At 35.1% G+C, this 17,997-nt stretch overlaps 1 protein-coding gene across 1 annotated transcript in view; it reads right to left on the reverse strand.

Annotated features, from left to right (window-relative positions):
- The window catches only part of RAP1GDS1 (Rap1 GTPase-GDP dissociation stimulator 1), a 153,397-nt gene that overhangs the window by 47,526 nt on the left and 87,874 nt on the right, over positions 1-17,997 (reverse strand). Inside the window, exons 8-9 of the mRNA XM_049789894.1 lie at positions 16,926-17,054; positions 3,957-4,082 (exon numbers count right to left, since the gene is read on the reverse strand). Coding sequence (XP_049645851.1) covers positions 3,957-4,082; positions 16,926-17,054 — 255 coding nt within the window. The remainder of the gene's footprint in view (positions 1-3,956; positions 4,083-16,925; positions 17,055-17,997) is intronic.

Consider the following 17,997-nt stretch of genomic DNA (forward strand, 5'->3'; position numbering starts at 1 on the left):
ACCTTTGAAGAATTAACAGCTCAAGAATTATCAGTTTATTCTATGTTCTTTCATATTGTAGCAGAGATTCTCAAAGTAATCTTTGATTATCCTTTGAATTTGGTAATTATGTTGTCACATCCCCCATTCTATTTCTGATTGCTTATTAGGGTTCCCTTTCACTTTCTTTGTGAGACTTATTAACGGTTTATCAAACTCATTTAATTTTTCAAAGAACCAATTCTTGCTTTCTTTGATCTTCTAGATTGTTTTTTGGATTTCCAGTTGATTAATTTCTTTTATTTTATTTAATGAAACAATCGTGACCTAGAGTTCTTCATAGTTGAATTTCAGATATACAGTGAGTCAGTCCAACCACCTGTCTCAAAGTCTCTCCAACAATAAATACAGAGTGCATACTATATCATCACCCTTTGCCCCTGGCCTACCAGTATAACAGGCCCATTGAAGTTTAGATTGGTAAAGTTTAGTTCTCTTGATTCTATTGTCCTTGACTTTGTCTTGGATATTTAGTTCTGTTATTAGTTTCTCCCCACCAGTGCATCTGAGACCACTTGGCTCCCAGCCCCCAGTCGTTCTATATTCCTTTCTTTTTAGTTGTATGGGAAAATACAGAAATATGTGGTAAAACAAAGTAATCCGTGTCCCAAGTTTTTATGAAAAAAAAAGTGACAGCCTTATTTAAAAGATAAATAAAAAATTGAAAGAAAAATTTTAAAAAGGATATGTGTGTGTCAGTTTGTTATTGCTGTTGTTTGGTTGCCTTTTTTTTTTTTTTTTTTTTTTTTTTTTTTTTTGCATAAGCACAGCAAAGGTTAGGGAAAATAGAAAGAAAAACCCTTTGGCCTAAAAACAGAAAAACACTACCCATGAAGCATCCTGCCATAAGACCAACTACAGACTCCAGGCGTACTACCGTATTTTCCGGCATATAAGACGACTTTTGAAAAGAAAAAAAGTCAACCGAAAATCGGGATCGTCTTATACACTGAGTATATCCCGAAAAATGTTTCGATATGCCACTAAATGAAAATCATCTGGATATTGTCATGAAACGAATTTTCCAACTCGATCCTGCACCAATCACTGCAAGGCTGCTCGGACCGCCTCTCTAACTCAGCCAATTCAAGCAGGCTTTTTATGCATGCAAATTATACAGTGTTCTGTACCCAAATCTACACTGTAAAAAGCCTGCTCAGATTGGCCAGAGTCAGAGAGGACGTCTATGACAGTATAACCTTTGAAGTTGTGATTGGCTCACTGTGGTACATACAGTTGCAGCACAGAAATGTTCTCTCTTATACAGCGAAGATAGGCCTAAACCTATGTTTTAATTGTAAAATTAGGGGGTCGTCTTATACGCCGGAAAATACGGTAAGCTGTCTAATCCCAAAGTTGTTCTTTGTGGTCTCAGGAGAAGTTCTTCTCAATCACAGTGTTGCAGTCAGGTTTCTGTAGTTAAGAGATCCTGGATTTTGCACAGATCCTATGTTGAAGTCAGGGTGACGTGGAGTGTCTTTTGGTTTTATCTCACCATTAGGTGGCAATCAGGAAACCCTATCTTGAAAGAAAATTGTTGCAAGTTGTTGCTGTTACCAAGTCCTCAGGGTGTCATATGAACCAAATCTGGAGCAATTCAGTGCTTGGAGAACATTAGGGCCTTCCTTTGGTAGAAGTCCAACACCTTGTACTGGTGCAGAAAACCACACTGGTTCCAGAGATGGGATCCAATTCCTATCTCTATCAGTTTGCCTTATTTTCAAAATTTAAAAAGTTAGCTGTTATTTAAATTGCTGTTCCTTTTAAGGTAATTTCTTTCCTCTGAATACTTACAAGATTTCTTTCACTAGTTTTCTGCAACTTCAATATGATTTATCTTGTTGATGTAGAATTTTAAACATGTTTAAGATTGGGGCTGAGAGAAAGCACAGCAGTAGGGTGTTTGCCTTGTAGGCAGCAGACCCGGGATGGACCTGGGTTCTATTCTCTGCATTCCATATGATCCCCCGAGACTTCCAGGTGCAATCGATCTCTGAGCACAGAGCCAGGAGTAGCCCTAGTGCCGCCAGTGTAGCCCAAAATAAATAAATAATAAAGTTTATTAAAAAATGTTTAAGATTCACTTAAAGCTGCTGGGCTTCTCTAGCCTTTACTTTTTTGTTTTTGGTATGGCTGTTTTTTGAGGAAATTGTTGTTTGGTTGGTTCGTTTGGGGACAAACCCAGAGACACTCAAGCTCATATAACTGTATGAAATGCCAGGGATTGAACTCATGTTGGCCATGTGCAAGACAAATGCCCTAACCAATGAGCTCCAGCTCTTTGGTTTGTTATTTTCTTTTATTTTGGGGATACGCCTAGCAATGTTCAAGGAGCCATATGGAATGCTTGCCAAACTTGGGCTGGCCATATATATTCACAAATTTGTTCTCTGTACCCTTTGATCTCCTTTGTGAATATTAATTCTTCACTTTCTCTTTATGTTTCAGTTTTTATTTCCTCCCAATCTACCAGTTCCTAGTTCCTTACTTTGATGACAGTGAATAGACCACTATCTTCTGCACTAGGTTTTGCCACTAAGATCACACTCTCAGCACTTGAAAGTCCCTAAAGCTAAACCTGATGGTACTGGGGAAACCCTTTGATGCAAGGGCTTTGTGGCCACACATATGCCAGGCAATCTCCCATTCTGCCCTTTACCTCCATTTGGGTCTTAGTTTGTATTTCTTTTTCATACTTTTTGTACTATGGGGCCACACCCAGTTATGCTCAAGGCCTATTATGCTAATAGAGTTCTTCTGGTGGTGCTCAAGGACCATAAGCCATGCCAGAGTTTGATCCAGATGTGGCTATGCCTAACACCCTGAACTATATTTTCTTTTACCTTTTAATTTGAGTATTTTTTTCAAATGTTGGCATCTACTATCATTCATTTTTATTATTTTTAAGCTTTTTTTTTTTAGCTATATTAGCTCTAAACACAATAAATATACTTGCATATACTTGCTTTGACTCAACAGCCAATCACTCCAGTATCTGGAAATTCGTGGGTATTGTCTTTTTCTTTTAATGCTGTCATTTACAATGTTTTTCCCCTTCAAATGTCTAAGCCTCTGATTATATGCTAGGCACTGTATTTGAAAACTTATTTTTATATAATACTTTATATAATAAAGGCTCACCTTTATTCCTACAGTGTAAGTCTTAAGATTTTTATCCAAAGTAATAGTTTACCAGTGTGTACACATTTAATAAACCTTGCATTCAAGATTCATCCCCGTTTCACTATATGAATTATATAAGGTAGTTGCTTTTTCTAAATTGGCTTAACAAGGTGCAACTATAGGGGCTAGCAGATAATATAGCAGGTAAGTCTCTTGTCTTGCACAAGGCCAACCTCAGTTTGATTTCTGGCATCCCATATGATACTCCAAGCACTGCCAGGAGTGATGCTTGAGTATAGTCAGGTATAAGTCCTAAGTACCACTAGGTGTATCCCCAAAAATGAAGCAACAACAAAAAAGAATGAGTAAGTATAGAACCATTTTTGTACAAAATCAACTTTAAAAGAGAACCATGTTGTAGATATTTGCAATTAAAGGAATTGAAAAGAGTAGCTTTGACTCAGGTAGTTATGGAGTAGAATCGTAAAAGAGATACCCAAGATGAAACTATATTATCGATAAAACAAAGAATACTGAATTAAGTAGCTGAAATTAATACTAGAAAATAAGAAAACCTATCAAGCAAAAGTTAAGTGATGCATTATTTCCCAATCATTTAAAATATATTAATTGATATATTATTACTTGACTAAATCTCTATTTTTGCACAAAAAAGCGTAAGTAATTATATTGGTAGTCAGTTTTTATCACACAAGATCATGGCTTTACAATGTTCAAGTTACGCAGCTAGAAGATGCCAGGGAGATAACCCAAACTTCTATATATTTTCTCACCATTTTCTGCCAATGGAGCCAGAACTTCAAAAATCATTTCTCTCTTCTCATGTTCTATTTGTTTCTTGAAAAGTTTTACCAGCTCTTCAGCAATATTTGTACTGGCAAACTGTTCTTTACTTGACTCTATAAAAAAAAAAATCAAGTAAGCAAACAAATCTGTAAGTGTTCTCTTTTTTTAATTATTTTACAGAAAGTCAAATCTATTTTAAATTCCCCTGAAAATGAAAATGAAAAAATTTCTAAGGCTTTAAGGAAAATACAGTAGTCTAATCCAATTATTTTCAAGGTCATAAAATATTCTCATTTCTATAAAATTTAGACATAGCAACAATGATATTGATAACTTAATACAGTTGTGAGAATTTTTGCTAAGAAAATTACTCCTGAGTGTTCATAACAGATGGTACTTTATGTAGCTAAATTAAAGATAGCTTATAACATTACATTATATTATCAAAGTGGTATGCTTTGTACTGGTCTAAACATACTTTGATCCCTCCTTTATACTTAAGACTCACTTTTAATTCTGTCTCTCCATCCTCTACAACCACTCTTCACTAATGTCACTAACTTTTAAATACTTCAGTATTTCTCACATTTAAAAAAAATTGGGAAAACAAATATCTTGTGTCTACAACATTTTTCTTAAAGTACCATCTAAACTCTGTTCATTTGCCCAAATAGGCCTCTTATTTTTAACAAAGAAAATAAATTTTAATAAATGTTTATATACAGAAGGATCCTGAATAATACAGATACATTTTATGGAAATTTTAATATCTTAAATTTGGATAAGGAATACTAGAATAGCCAAATAAGTTATTCATGTTGAAGACATCGTTTAATGGTTGGAATTTTGGCACATTGCATCCTTGGCACAACATAATCCACCAAGCTTCATAGAACACCTAACCTGGTCTCTGAGCACCACTAGTGTGGCTCATAAACTAGATCATAGTAATAAAATGTAAAAAAAAGAATCCAATCAATTTATAAAAAATTTTTAAAAAGAACTGAGAAGTAAAGCTTCTTTACTAAAAATTTAATTTTATAGCCAAGAAAGGAATAGGTGTCTTTACCCATGACTGTGATATTTACTTGGTTACTCATGAAATAAAATTATGACAATGCATAGTACATCTTTAGAAAAAAATATGAAATAAAAATCATAAGATAATTGTGTATAAATTAAGTGACTCAATTTAAATTAGCTTATCTCAGGAGTTAAATTATTTTTTTAATATTTAGAATTTTGGTCCGCTTTAACAAATAGGCTTCTTAAGAGTACAGTTGTATAGAATCTAGTTTTCCATTTCTTTTGTTTTGTTTTTGATTTTTGGGCCACATTCGGTGACATTCAGGGGTTACTCCTGGCTATGTGCTCAGAAATGGCTCCTGGGTTGGGGGATCATATGGGATGCCGGGGAATCAAACCAAGGTCCGTCATAGGTCAGTCACGTGCAAGGCAAACGCCCTGTTGCTGTGCCACCGCTCTGGGTGCAGTTTTTTGTTTCTTAATTCACTTGATTCATTTCAGAATCCATTTCCAATTATTTTGACCAACTCAGTCTCCTTTAATTCCTTTTTTATTGAGATTCCATAAATTCTCATTCCTTGAGATTTGATTGTTATTTCCCACAGCATCAAATAAGCACTAATAGGTTATTTATAAGTCAAATCTCTATCATTCTTCTAGATTCATACCCAACTAGCTGTTTATGAGATTTATGTTCAAAGGATAACACAGGCTTGAATAGCAATGTAAGAGAAAAAAACTAAAGCATGTTGTAGATTAACGTATAGCTTTTTTCTCATTTATGTATTAGATATTTTTTTTTACTTTTAAAAACAATTATTTTTTATTTAGACAACAGGATTTACAACTTTTTCATAATAGAATTGTTTCAGGCATACAATGTTCCACCACCAATTCCACCATCAGTGTGAACCTCCCTTTAATCTGATCATAACAGTAATAACTTCTTCCATTTGCACAGTGATTTGTGAGACACAAAGTCTTCTGCCTACATATACCAGTTGACAGATAAACTGAAACTCAATAAAAAAATTTTTTTAAAAGAAAAAGCTTACAGAGCAGGTACTTGAAAAATTCTGAGTCTCATACTAGCTAGCTATGCTAGGACACTGGAAAGCTTTAAATAAGTTCCACCTTGGGTTGAAGAGATAATATAGTGGTGATTGCTTTGCATGAGGCAACCCGGGTTTGGGTTCAATCCCTGGCATTCTTTATGGTCTTCCGAGCCCACAAGGAGTGACCCTGAGCACAGACCCAGGAATAAGTCTTGAATATTGCTATGAATGTCCCCCAAATAAAAGCAAAACAGACCAAAAAAAATCACAACACTAAGAAACACAAAAGTATAACAGTGTAAGTGCCACTAGGCAAAGCATGAAAAGCTTCTAACTTGGAGGATCAAAACCTGAGCCTCACACATGCAAGGTATGCGCTATACCAAACTATATTGATGACCCACATATAGAACTACAAATGGCTGGCGGGGGCGGGGTGCATGGTAAGGGAGAGGGAGCACTCAGAAATGAGCACACAAGGTTCAGTCATATAGTTGCTTGGTGGCCAAGGACTGTGCCTTAGTTCTGAGAACAATGGAACATCATCAAAGGGTTTTCTTCTTAGTTTTCTTTTTTGGGGAAAGGAACTTCCAGAGAGTGCAGGGAGATACAGGTGGCCTTAGTGTCACACACATAGAACCTCCATATTCCAAGTACATACTCCAGGTTCAATAAAGAGGGGAAAGTATTCAAACTGTAACAAGAGTGTTCTGCCTGATAAGTGGAAAATGGATTGGAAAAGGAACAGAACAGAATGAAGTTCCAGACTGCTATGGTGGCTCAATATTGCCAACACTGCTCTAAAGGTCTTAGCCACTGAATAGAATAAAAATTCAAAGTAAAAGTTACAATCAAGGAAACAGAAACTCTAGATGTATATGTTTCACATTCATGAACATCTACACACCTGAAATATAGAGTAGAGGTCAGAAAAGAAAGGAGACTGAAGCAACTTTACAAACCAATGTTCCTTTTACGCCAGGGCTCAGCCAACTTTCTATAGAGTCGCAGAGCAAAGACTTTCAACATTGAAGTCTATCATACAGGATTGCTGCTACCACTACTCACATCTACCACTAGTCAAGTCCCAGACAAACTATAAACCAGTTAATATGACTATGTGCCAGCCACCTTAAGGTATGGTGCATGCTGCTGGAGGGACTAGAGACTGCCCTGTTCCATACCAGAGTGAGCTGGATAAGAATGGTGGTTGGTGGTGTGTGACATTTGAAAACCTTTGGAATGGGAAAAAACCAATGAGTCTTGGGTATGAACTGGATCTTAGAGGTGAGAGTGGCAGGTCTCCTGGTATGCACTAGAGGGTGTAGTCACACCTGACACTGGATAGTACTGAGCATTTCCTTCACATGTATGAGTCCCACTGAATCACAGATTCACTGAGACCCTATCACAGTTGTCTTCAACACCCAAGTGCCAATGTTTGTCGCATATGTGAGCATATTTTTCATCTTGATATGAGAGGAAGACCCAATCCACAGTGAGCAGCTGGGTAGAGTGGAGGGCCTGGTGTCTGGGTGTGTGCCTGTACATCTTGTAAGTAACATTCTGATGGATGTGGTTCTGATTTTGTTTTTGTTTTGTTTTTTGGGCCACAACCGGTGATGCTCAGGGGTTACTCCTGGCTTATGCGCTCAGAAATCACTCCTGCCTTGAGGGGCAAAATGGGGCTCTCAGAAATTAGTACTTTTACTTAATCTATTTGTCAATGGCACTTTCGTTCCTTTAACTTCAATTTACTCTGATGTCCCCAATCTATCCTGCCTAGAAAGTGAAAATTGCTTTTGTTAGTTAGGGATAGTTAGCATATATATATATAGAAAGAAAGAAAGAAAGAAAGAAAGAAAGAAAGAAAGAAAGAAAGAAAGAAAGAAAGAAAGAAAGAAAGAAAGAAAGAAAGAAAGAAAGAAAGAAAGAAAGAAAGAAAGAAAGAAAGAAAGAAAGAAAGAAAGAAAGAAGGAAAGAAAGAAAGAAAGAAAGAAAGAAAGAAAGAAAGAAAGAAAGAAAGAAAGAAAGAAAGAAAGAAAGAAAGAAAGAAAGAAAGAAAGAAAGAAAGAAAGAAAGAAAGAAAGAAAGAAAGAAAGAAAGAAAGAAAGAAAGAAAGAAAGAAAGAAAGAAAGAAAGAAAGAAAGAAAGAAAGAAAGAAAGAAAGAAAGAAAGAAAGAAAGAAAGAAAGAAAGAAAGAAAACCAAGGTCCTAAATATAAATTGGTTATGTCTTGGCTACCAATTCAGGACTTGTGTTTTGTTAATAAGTGACTTATTCCTAGCTTTTCTCCCTAGGTCATACAATGTTTCCATGTTACCCTCTTCTTATTTGTCACACTCCTCTTTCATGGAGATGTTAAGATTTTGGCAAAGAAATCCTTTACAGCAGTCTTAGTTTGTTTCCAAAGTGAATAAAATTAAATAGAACATTTTATTCTAATATCTATACCAAAAAAAAAAACACACCTTTTATTGTTTGTTTATTTTGGGGCCACACTAGGTAGTTCTCAGAGGTTACTCCTGGCTCTAAACTCAAGAATCACTCTTGGAGGTGGTCCTTGGAAATCCATCCATTTTGTACACTGGGGATTGAACCCCACGTTGCTGTGTACAAGATAAGTGCCTAAAAGGCAGTCCCTTTGTCTGTGAAGTCAGACCGGAGGAATCTGCCCCTGCTGTGTGATTACAAACGAACAAAGACTGTGTGTGTCACCTGTGCGTGTTTCTCTACTATTCTGTGTCCTGAACCTCTCCTGAGTGGACTGAGAAGAGCCCAGAAAAATCGGTCTCCTAGAGTTGCCCAGGCCTAAAAGCCAAGGAAGACTGAGTCCATGAGTGAAAACAGGCTATCAGGCGTAATTTGCAGAAAGGCATTCCCTTTGACTGTGAATTCAGGCCAGAGGAATCTGCCCCTGCAGTGTGATTACCAATTCGAGAGATTGTAAGTGTCGCCTATACATGTTTCTCTACTATTCTGTGTCCTGAACCTCTCCTCAGTGGGTCGCAAAGGGCCCAGCAAAATCACCCTACTAGCTCTAGCCAAACAAAACAGAGAGCCAGAAATCAGAAAACTCCAAACTAAAATAACAGATCTGAAAAGCACAACTGAAAAACTCAACGGAAAGCCTCTCCAGCACGGTAACAGCATCCGAGGACAGAATCAGGGAACTGGAAGATCAAACAGAAAAGAACTCAATACAATAGAAGAGATTGGAAAATAACCTTAAGGTAAACGATCATACAATGGAAAGAGTACTCAAAGAATGTGAACAGATGGAAATAGAAGGCTTTGATAAACTCAACAGAAACAACTTAAGAATCATTGGAGTCCCAGAGGCCCAAGAAGGGGATCCACAGGAAGAATCAACAATGACATCATCACAGAGAAACTCCCAGAGCTAAAGACTGCATGCATGCCAGAAGAGTACAAGCTAAAAGAGACCTGAAGAAAAACACCCAAGACACATCCTAGTCACAATAACAAATCCTACAGATAGAGATAGAATACTGAAAGCAGCAAGATCAGAAAGGGAAAATTACATTCAAAGGAGCACCCTTAAGATTTACAGCACACATGTCAGAAGAAACTCTCAAGGCCAGAAGAAGACAGTGTTGGTATATTGTGACAAGACTGAATGAAATAGAGGCTTCACCTAGAATACTGCACCCAGCCCGACTCACGTTCAAGTTTGAAGGAATGATACATAGCTTCATGGACAAGCAACAGATCAGAAACTTTACGAATGCAAAACCAGCCTTAAAAGAAAAACTGAAAGTTCTACTTTAAGACAAGACAGACCAACAGACACAACAAACTTATATACAACAATGACATTAAATCCCATGACAATCATCTCCCTCAATGTCAATGGACTACATGCACCTGTTAAGAGACAGAGAGTGGCTAAATGGACCAAAAAGATGAACCCATCCTTCTGCTGCCTACAAAAATCACACCTGAATAGTCAAAACAAACACAGACTCAAAATCAAGGGTGGAGGAAAAACATCAGACGACACAAACTACACTCAGAAAAGGTATAAGGGACAAAGACGGACACTTTGTACCAATCAAGAGATATGTGCAACAGGAAAAAAAATCACACTACTAAACATATACACACCCAATGAGAGACCAGCATAATATCTAATACAATTATTGACCAATTTGAAAGAGGACATCAATAATAACACACTTATTGTGGGAGATCTCAACAGGGCCCTGTCAACACTTGATAGATCAACCAGACTGAAACCCAACAAAAATATACTAGGCCTGAAAAGAAACATGGAAGAAAGAGGCCTAGTAGATATATATAATATATATATATGGACACTCCATCCCAAGAAACCTGGATACACTTTATTTTCCAATGTACATGAGTCATTTTCCAGGATAGACCACATGCTGGCACATAAAATATGCCTCCATAAAATCAAGAGAATAGAAATTTTGCAGGCTATGTTCGCTGACCACAAGACTCCGAAATTAGATGTGAACTACAAAGGGACACAAAGAAGGTTAACAACTGGAAATTAAACAGCCTGCTACTAAACAACCAGTGGGTCCGAGATTAAATCAAAGAGGAAATCAAAACTTTCCTGGAAACAAATGACAATAAAGACACAAACTATCAGAATCTCTGGGACACAGTAAAAGTACTGAGAGGAAAATTTATAGCTTTGCAAGCACACATCAGGAAAGAAGAAATATATTAAGCTGAGAAGCTTCTGCACCTCAAAGGAAATAGCGCGCAAGATACAAGAGCCACCCACTGAGTGGGAGAAACTATTCACCCAACGCCCTTCAGATAAGGGGCTAATATCCAAAATATACAAGGCACTGACAGAACTTCACAAGAAAAAAAAAACATCTCATCCCATCAAAAAATGGGGAGAAGAAATGAACAGACACTATGATTAAAGAAGAAATACAAATGGCCAAAAGGCACATGAAAAAATGCTCCACATCACTAATCATCAGGGAGATGCATATCAAAACAACTATGAGGTACCATCTCATGCCACAGAGATTGGCACACACTACAAAGAATGAGAACAAGCAGTGCTGGCGGGGATGTGGAGAGAAAGGAACTCTTATTCACTGCTGGTGGGAATGCTGTCTAGTCCAACCTTATGGAAAGCAATATGAAGATTCCTCCAAAAACTGGAAATCGAGCTCCCATACAATCCAGCTATACCACTCCTAGAGATAAACCTAGGACAGTGATGGCTAACCTTTTTGATCCCGAGTGTCCAAACTGCCTCACAACGCCCAATCCTCCCAATGGCCAGTCTGGCCCCATTGCCAGGTGAGCTGCAAAGCAGACACCAGCACACTCGGCTCCCGCTGTGCCACATATCTTAATTGAGGACCTTCCCACGTGCCACCTGCAAGGCTTTCGCGTGCTACTGGTGGCACACATGCCATAGGTTTGACTTTAAGGCCCTAGGAATACAAAATACAATACAAAAATCCCTTCCTAACACCTATATTCATTGCTGTGCTATTTACAATAGCCAGACTCTAGAAACAACCAAGATGCCCTTCAACAGATGAATGGCTAAAGAAACTGTGGTACATGTACACAATGGAATATTATGCAGCCGTCAGAAGAGGTGAATTCATGAAATTCTCCTATACATGGATGGACATGGAAACTATTATGCTGAGTGAAATAAGTCAGAGGGAGAGAGATAGACATAGAATAGTCTCACTCATCTATGGGTTTTAAGAAAAATAAGACATTTTTGCAATAATCATCAGAGACAAAGAGAGGAGGGCTGGAAGGTCCAGCACACGACATGAAGCTCACCACAAAGAGTGGTGAGTGCAGTTAGAGAAATAACTACACTGAGAACTATCATAACAATGTGAATGAATGAGGGAAGTGGAAAGCCTGTCTGGAGTATAGGTGAGGGTGTGGTGTGAAGGAGGGAGATTGGGGACATTGGTAGTAGGAATGTTGTACCGTTTAAGGGGGGGGGGGGTGTTCTTTACCTGACTGAAACCCAACTACCATCATATTTGTAATCAAAGTGTTTAAATAAAGATATTGGTATAAAAATTAAAAAAATATATACTTGTGTATTATTGTCTTTGTATATTATTTGCAAGGTGTGTGCTTACCTCATTGACCCATTTAAATTCCCCCATCTTTTAGATTCCTTTGGTTAAGTTTAAGTATTTTAATATGATGATTGACATGTAAATATATGGTTAACTATTTTCTACATTAAAGTGACTTAATGCAAAAAAATAAATAAGTGCCTTACCCATTGTATTGTTGTTCTGGCCCAATACCGTTTTTTAATCAGAAGGTTTAGTGTATAAAAAATTTTGGAATCAAAATTAAGTGAAGGAAATTCTACTCCATATCCAAAAACCATAATTGTGAATATACAATATTTACATATGCACTCAGAACAATAAATTTCAGCCATATTTATGTTGAGACTAAACAATCATTCCCTAATATTTGCATATTTTCTTAAAAATCACCTTTTGACCCTAAAATATATTTGAGGTTTCATAAGATATTACTGTACTTTTCTGGCCCCACAATCTAAAGCTGGATGACTTATCAAACTGTTTTACATTTCAATTTTAAGCTACTGTAAATCTTTGATGAGAAAAATCAAGTTTCTTCTATTTGACAAGAAGTTTTTTGGCAAAAAATTAACAGCATTTAGTGATATATCTGCCATATATATTAAATGTGGTTGAAACATAGTATTTACCTGAATCAATAGAATGGCATAATAAGAAGTAATGTCATTTGTTAACTCATGGAAATAAAAGTATATTTTCTATTTTCATGGTGGATATCTAGCCTAGTTACAATGCAGACATAGAATGGCATTAGTTTTAATCTTTTAATCCATTCTTCTTTCAAATGGAGTATTGAAGAATAGGCAAAGGGACTGAATTAAAGTGGTGTAAATCCATCTTTTAATATAAATGAGGATGAAGTGAGCAGATTTATGCAATAATCTATACAAATCCTAATATGTAGGCATTCACATCCAAAAGCAAATTGGGAATAATCTTTTCAATATGTATTTTTCCAGTATACCAGGACAAACAGGAAGACAAAGTAGTCTTTGCAACTAACTATATGACAGTTAATCTCTATTATTTTTGTTAACCTTTATTTTTGTCACTTAATTATTTTCTCATATTCATTTGCCCAGTAACTCATTTGCGCAGTTCATTCCCCAACTACTATAAATTTATTATAGTATGTTAATCTTGACATTCTAAATATTTAGTAAATGTATTCAAATAAATTAAATAAAATTTATTCAAATAAATTAAAGAAAATATAACTGATAATTTAGGTTATGAAAAAGAATATATGTTTAAAAGAAATTGGCTAGCAATGATAATCCTTTGACAGATTATGGTGCAATCTTTGTTTACTTCTGGGCTAACTTTGAAAAAACCTTTCACTCTACATGCTTTTCAAAGAAACACTTCCTTTGACTTTCTAAACACCTCCTTTACAGAAACCACTAAAATTGAGAGAGCTCAGCAAATACATACTTATACACAAATATTATCTGCACTATGGAAACTTACATTTAAATGTCTAGTTTTAGTCTGAAAAATACAGTTTTATAAAATTCTAAGACTAATTATATGTTCCACAGGCTATAATATAGTATTGGAATTGTAATTTAATGATACTTTATATTCTTTTTCAAAGGTCATATGAAACTTATCAAACTGTAACTTATTAAAAAACTGAATTTCAAATGATCTCACATAATACAATGAAACTCAATTTCTCAGGTTCCAGATAACTATCCAATTTTATCTAATCTACTATTAAGTATTATTTTATATAGTGATCAATACTTTGAGTAAATATCATATAAATTGTTATAATGCATTGAAGAGTCTGAGTCATTAATAGGAATTTTTATATTTCTATAATAGGACAGACAGAAGGCCCGCTAGGGTGTCATATTCTTAGCCAGGATGGCTGTTTTGAATACTCCTAAGGATATTTAACCAAAAGGTCCACTGGAAAACTTCACCCCTGCGCTGATAATTGGACTTCCATAGAGATATTTTTGAGATTTGTGTTATGATATTGACATTATACTTCCTTCACAATTAACATCTCTTTGTCATTTCTCCCTTCTGCTGTGCATATTATAGGCTGATATAGCCTTGATTAAATTCCTTTTACCTGGATAATTTCAGCACCAAATAAAGACACTAAGATACAATTTTCTTCTCTCTGTCAGCTCTGAATTTACATCGAAAGAACTTGGCCATGATGTAGCAGCATTGGGCTGTTGAAACTTCTTACTAGATATAAAATCTGCATTTCTTTGGCCTGTCTCTTTCACATACTCCTATTACACAAAAAGAGTCTTCCTGAAGAAATAGAAAAACCTGTCAGGTAAACTTAGCTCCTTGCTACCCCCAAAAAAAATTACATCTGAAACTAGCTGGGTATGATCTGCTTTGAGAGGTTGAAACTAACATTCTCCCTTTTAACTCAGGACTCTTACTCAATGTAGTCCTTCTTACCAGAGCTGTGTATCCCCATAGTCGGGTGAATTGTTTATATATATATATATATATATATATATATATATATATATATATATATATATATATATATATATATATCAAACAGGGCTACTGTTAATGTTTCTGTGTACCAGAAAATATCTGTTTTTGTCAATCCAAACATTCTTCTCATACCTGTGATTGGCAATTACCCCTTTATAAAAACCCCTAGTTTGGAGATTAAATTTAGAATGCTGTTTTTCCTGTACAATCATTGTATGGTCTCATTTTCTTCATATTTTTCCACCGGTGCAACCACTCTCTTTGAAGCAACTCAAAGAAGCTTGCTAACTCAACCGAACCCCAAGAGCTAGTGAGCAACAGTGAAGAATTGGTTGGTTCAGATATACTTACAAATCACTATTGTAAGATGCATTCCTAACATGAGTAAATACGCAGAATTTGAACCATATTAGGCTATATGTAAATATATATAATATACAATGTATAAAGCGCTCGTTTCAACAGGTGATCAATATGAAAAATACTGACATGGTATTTCACTTCTTTTCTTGGGGTGGGGGTGGGAGTTGAGTCACACCCAGATGCACTCAGGAGTTACTCCTGGATCTGTGCTCAGAAATCACTCTGAGCTTGGGGGACCAGATGGGATGCCAGGAATCAAATCCAGGTCCATTCCAGGTTGGCTGTGTGCAAGGCAAACACTCCAGCCCTGGCATTTCACTTCTTTTGAAAACAACATCTTAAACTCCATTGTGGATTTTATACTAAACAGCACATCTCAAACTATCAATTTTCAATAACCAGTAGGGACTATGGCTACAAAATATACAGGTGTAATTTCATAACTATTCACACTGAAACATAAAAATTAAAGAAATTACACTATGAATTTTTTGAAAGTGAAGATAAAGTAAAAAATATATACCCAGTCATTTATTGTTTCGATCACAGAATATGGCATGCACTTGAAATGAAAAGATAACAGAGTGGTTAAGATGCTTGCCTTGCATGCAGCTGATCTGGGTTAATCCCCAGCAATGAACAATTCTCTGAGAATAAGCATTAGAATGACCCCATGTACCACCATAAGCCTACACCCCAAAGACATTAATATTCATAGTCACTATACATAATAGCATTATGCATTATATATTATATAATACGTAATATTAATTATATTACTGATATATAACATATTGCATAATGTGCTAACAGTTATTGTATAACTATAATAACAGGTTATTACATGATTTGTTTAATATCTATAAAGTTTACTGAGCATAGCTTCTGCATCTATTTCAGAAAATAAGGATCTGTAAAATTGCAAATGAATGCTTTTACTTGAATGACAGAAATAAAAAGACAAAAGAAAAAGGAAAGTAGACAAGAAGAGAAAACAAGAAACATTCTCTTGTAGTAATTATTTTAAAAATTAACTAATAATCCATATACTTTTGAATTTAAATAAAAACAATTGTAATGTATTGAAACCATTATTTTAGCGTGTTGAAAGGATATATTTTATTTAGAAAAATGGGTCTCTTTTTTTTGTTGTTTAATGGGAACAATTAACAGAATTCACCTATTCATTGTCCCTATTGGAGACAGCTGTGGTTAAACATCAGTTATTTACTATGAAGTTGGTCATGGGAGAGGTTTAGGCTTCAGTTGTAACTGTATATAAAGAATAAGTGAAAATATATAAGGAAAGATAGAGTTGAGGATAAATAAAGAAAAACTGTGATATACATATTATAAATAAAATTAAACAAGAAGTAAATGGAGGGCTAGGGTTATCATGTTATAACTGATCTGTTTCAGCACATTTCCCAACGTATATTTATTTCCCAATTACAAATGTAACTAAAAATTTCCTTATTATTTTGATTTTGTAAAGATGGAAACTTCACTAAGATTCTTTTTCACCTTGTAAGGAGAAAATAATTTATAAAAATATAATATACTATAAAGTGTTTTATTTTTGTCATCCAAATAATACAATTCTGAATTTTAGACCTTCATTCGTGTAAGAAACATAAAAATTTAAAATATATAAGCAATTAAGACTATAAACTACAATAAAAACAATTTAAAAAATACATGAACATTTAGGGAAGCAAAGTGCAATCAATTAGTGAAGCAAAGTACAATCAATACTATAGTAAGATATGATTGGTTCTGTTTTTAAGGAATGAAGCAAATAATTTGTTAAGACTTCAACAGAGAAATAGCATACTATAAATGAATTCTTGCAATGTCAACATCTAAAGGGAAAACTTATTGTAAATGCATTAGTACTTGGCTTAATATTAGAACTTACCAAGTTCTGCTAAATTGCCAAATGCAACAAGACACATTTCGGTAAGAGATGTATTTTGACAGTGGATGCCCAGTAATTTCACTAAGGTAGGAATAACACCCATATTGATAAGCTGAGCTTGAAGGGAATCTGTAAAAAACAAAATGGTGTATTAATGTACCAAATGAACACTATCAAGGGAAAAATACCTTGTTCCAGCTAATGCAAATTCATTATTATTTCAATAATAATAAAGACACATAATGTTTATGTAACTATCTTGACAATTTTGAGAAACTAGTTTGGAAGAGTAGAGCACTGGATATTTTTCAAAGATTCAGAAATGAAAATAATTCACATACATCAGATAATTCAATTTTAAAACATAAAGCCTTTACAGAGCAAGATCTAAAGATAAATAAGTAAATATTAATACTGATTTGTAAGTGAAAACCACAGAAAGTAGTATTTATATTATAGAAAATCATAAAGTATATGAAAAGTATAAGTGGACAATAGCAAGCTTAATGAGGACCTAGAGAAGACAAAAATTTGAATCTTCTTAATAAAGAAATATATATTTATTAGTTTTTATTATGTACAGCCCAGAATTCTTTATGACAATAAGAACATTAAAAAGGTAAAAATAAGTTGCTTATTTTTTTAAGCTTACTAATATTAAGAAAAGGGGAAATTTAGCTTGAGAAATATAGCAGTCAGGAATGGCTTTGTCATCATTATTTCCCTTTACATTGTAAGAAACTAATCACTTTCAAATACTTAGATGCCCTGGATTTACACACTGGTTCAATGACTAATAAAATACTGTAGCCAAGTTAAAAATAAACCAAAACAAAAATCAAGTGTTGCCTCTTGACTAAGAACAAAACCCAAGACACACTCATGCCTATCCAAAACTATTATTAATAACAGGTTAATTCAAAGATATATAAGTATTCTCTCTTTTTTTTTAATTTTGAGCCACACCTGGTGACTCTCAGGGATTACTCCTAGCTTTGTGCTAAGAAATCGCTCTTGGCTTTGGGAAACCATATGAGACTCCGGGGACTGAACCCAGGTCTGGCCTGGATCA

The sequence above is a fragment of the Suncus etruscus genome, chromosome 16 (genome assembly GCF_024139225.1).
Source record: "Suncus etruscus isolate mSunEtr1 chromosome 16, mSunEtr1.pri.cur, whole genome shotgun sequence".
NCBI lineage: Eukaryota > Metazoa > Chordata > Mammalia > Eulipotyphla > Soricidae > Suncus > Suncus etruscus.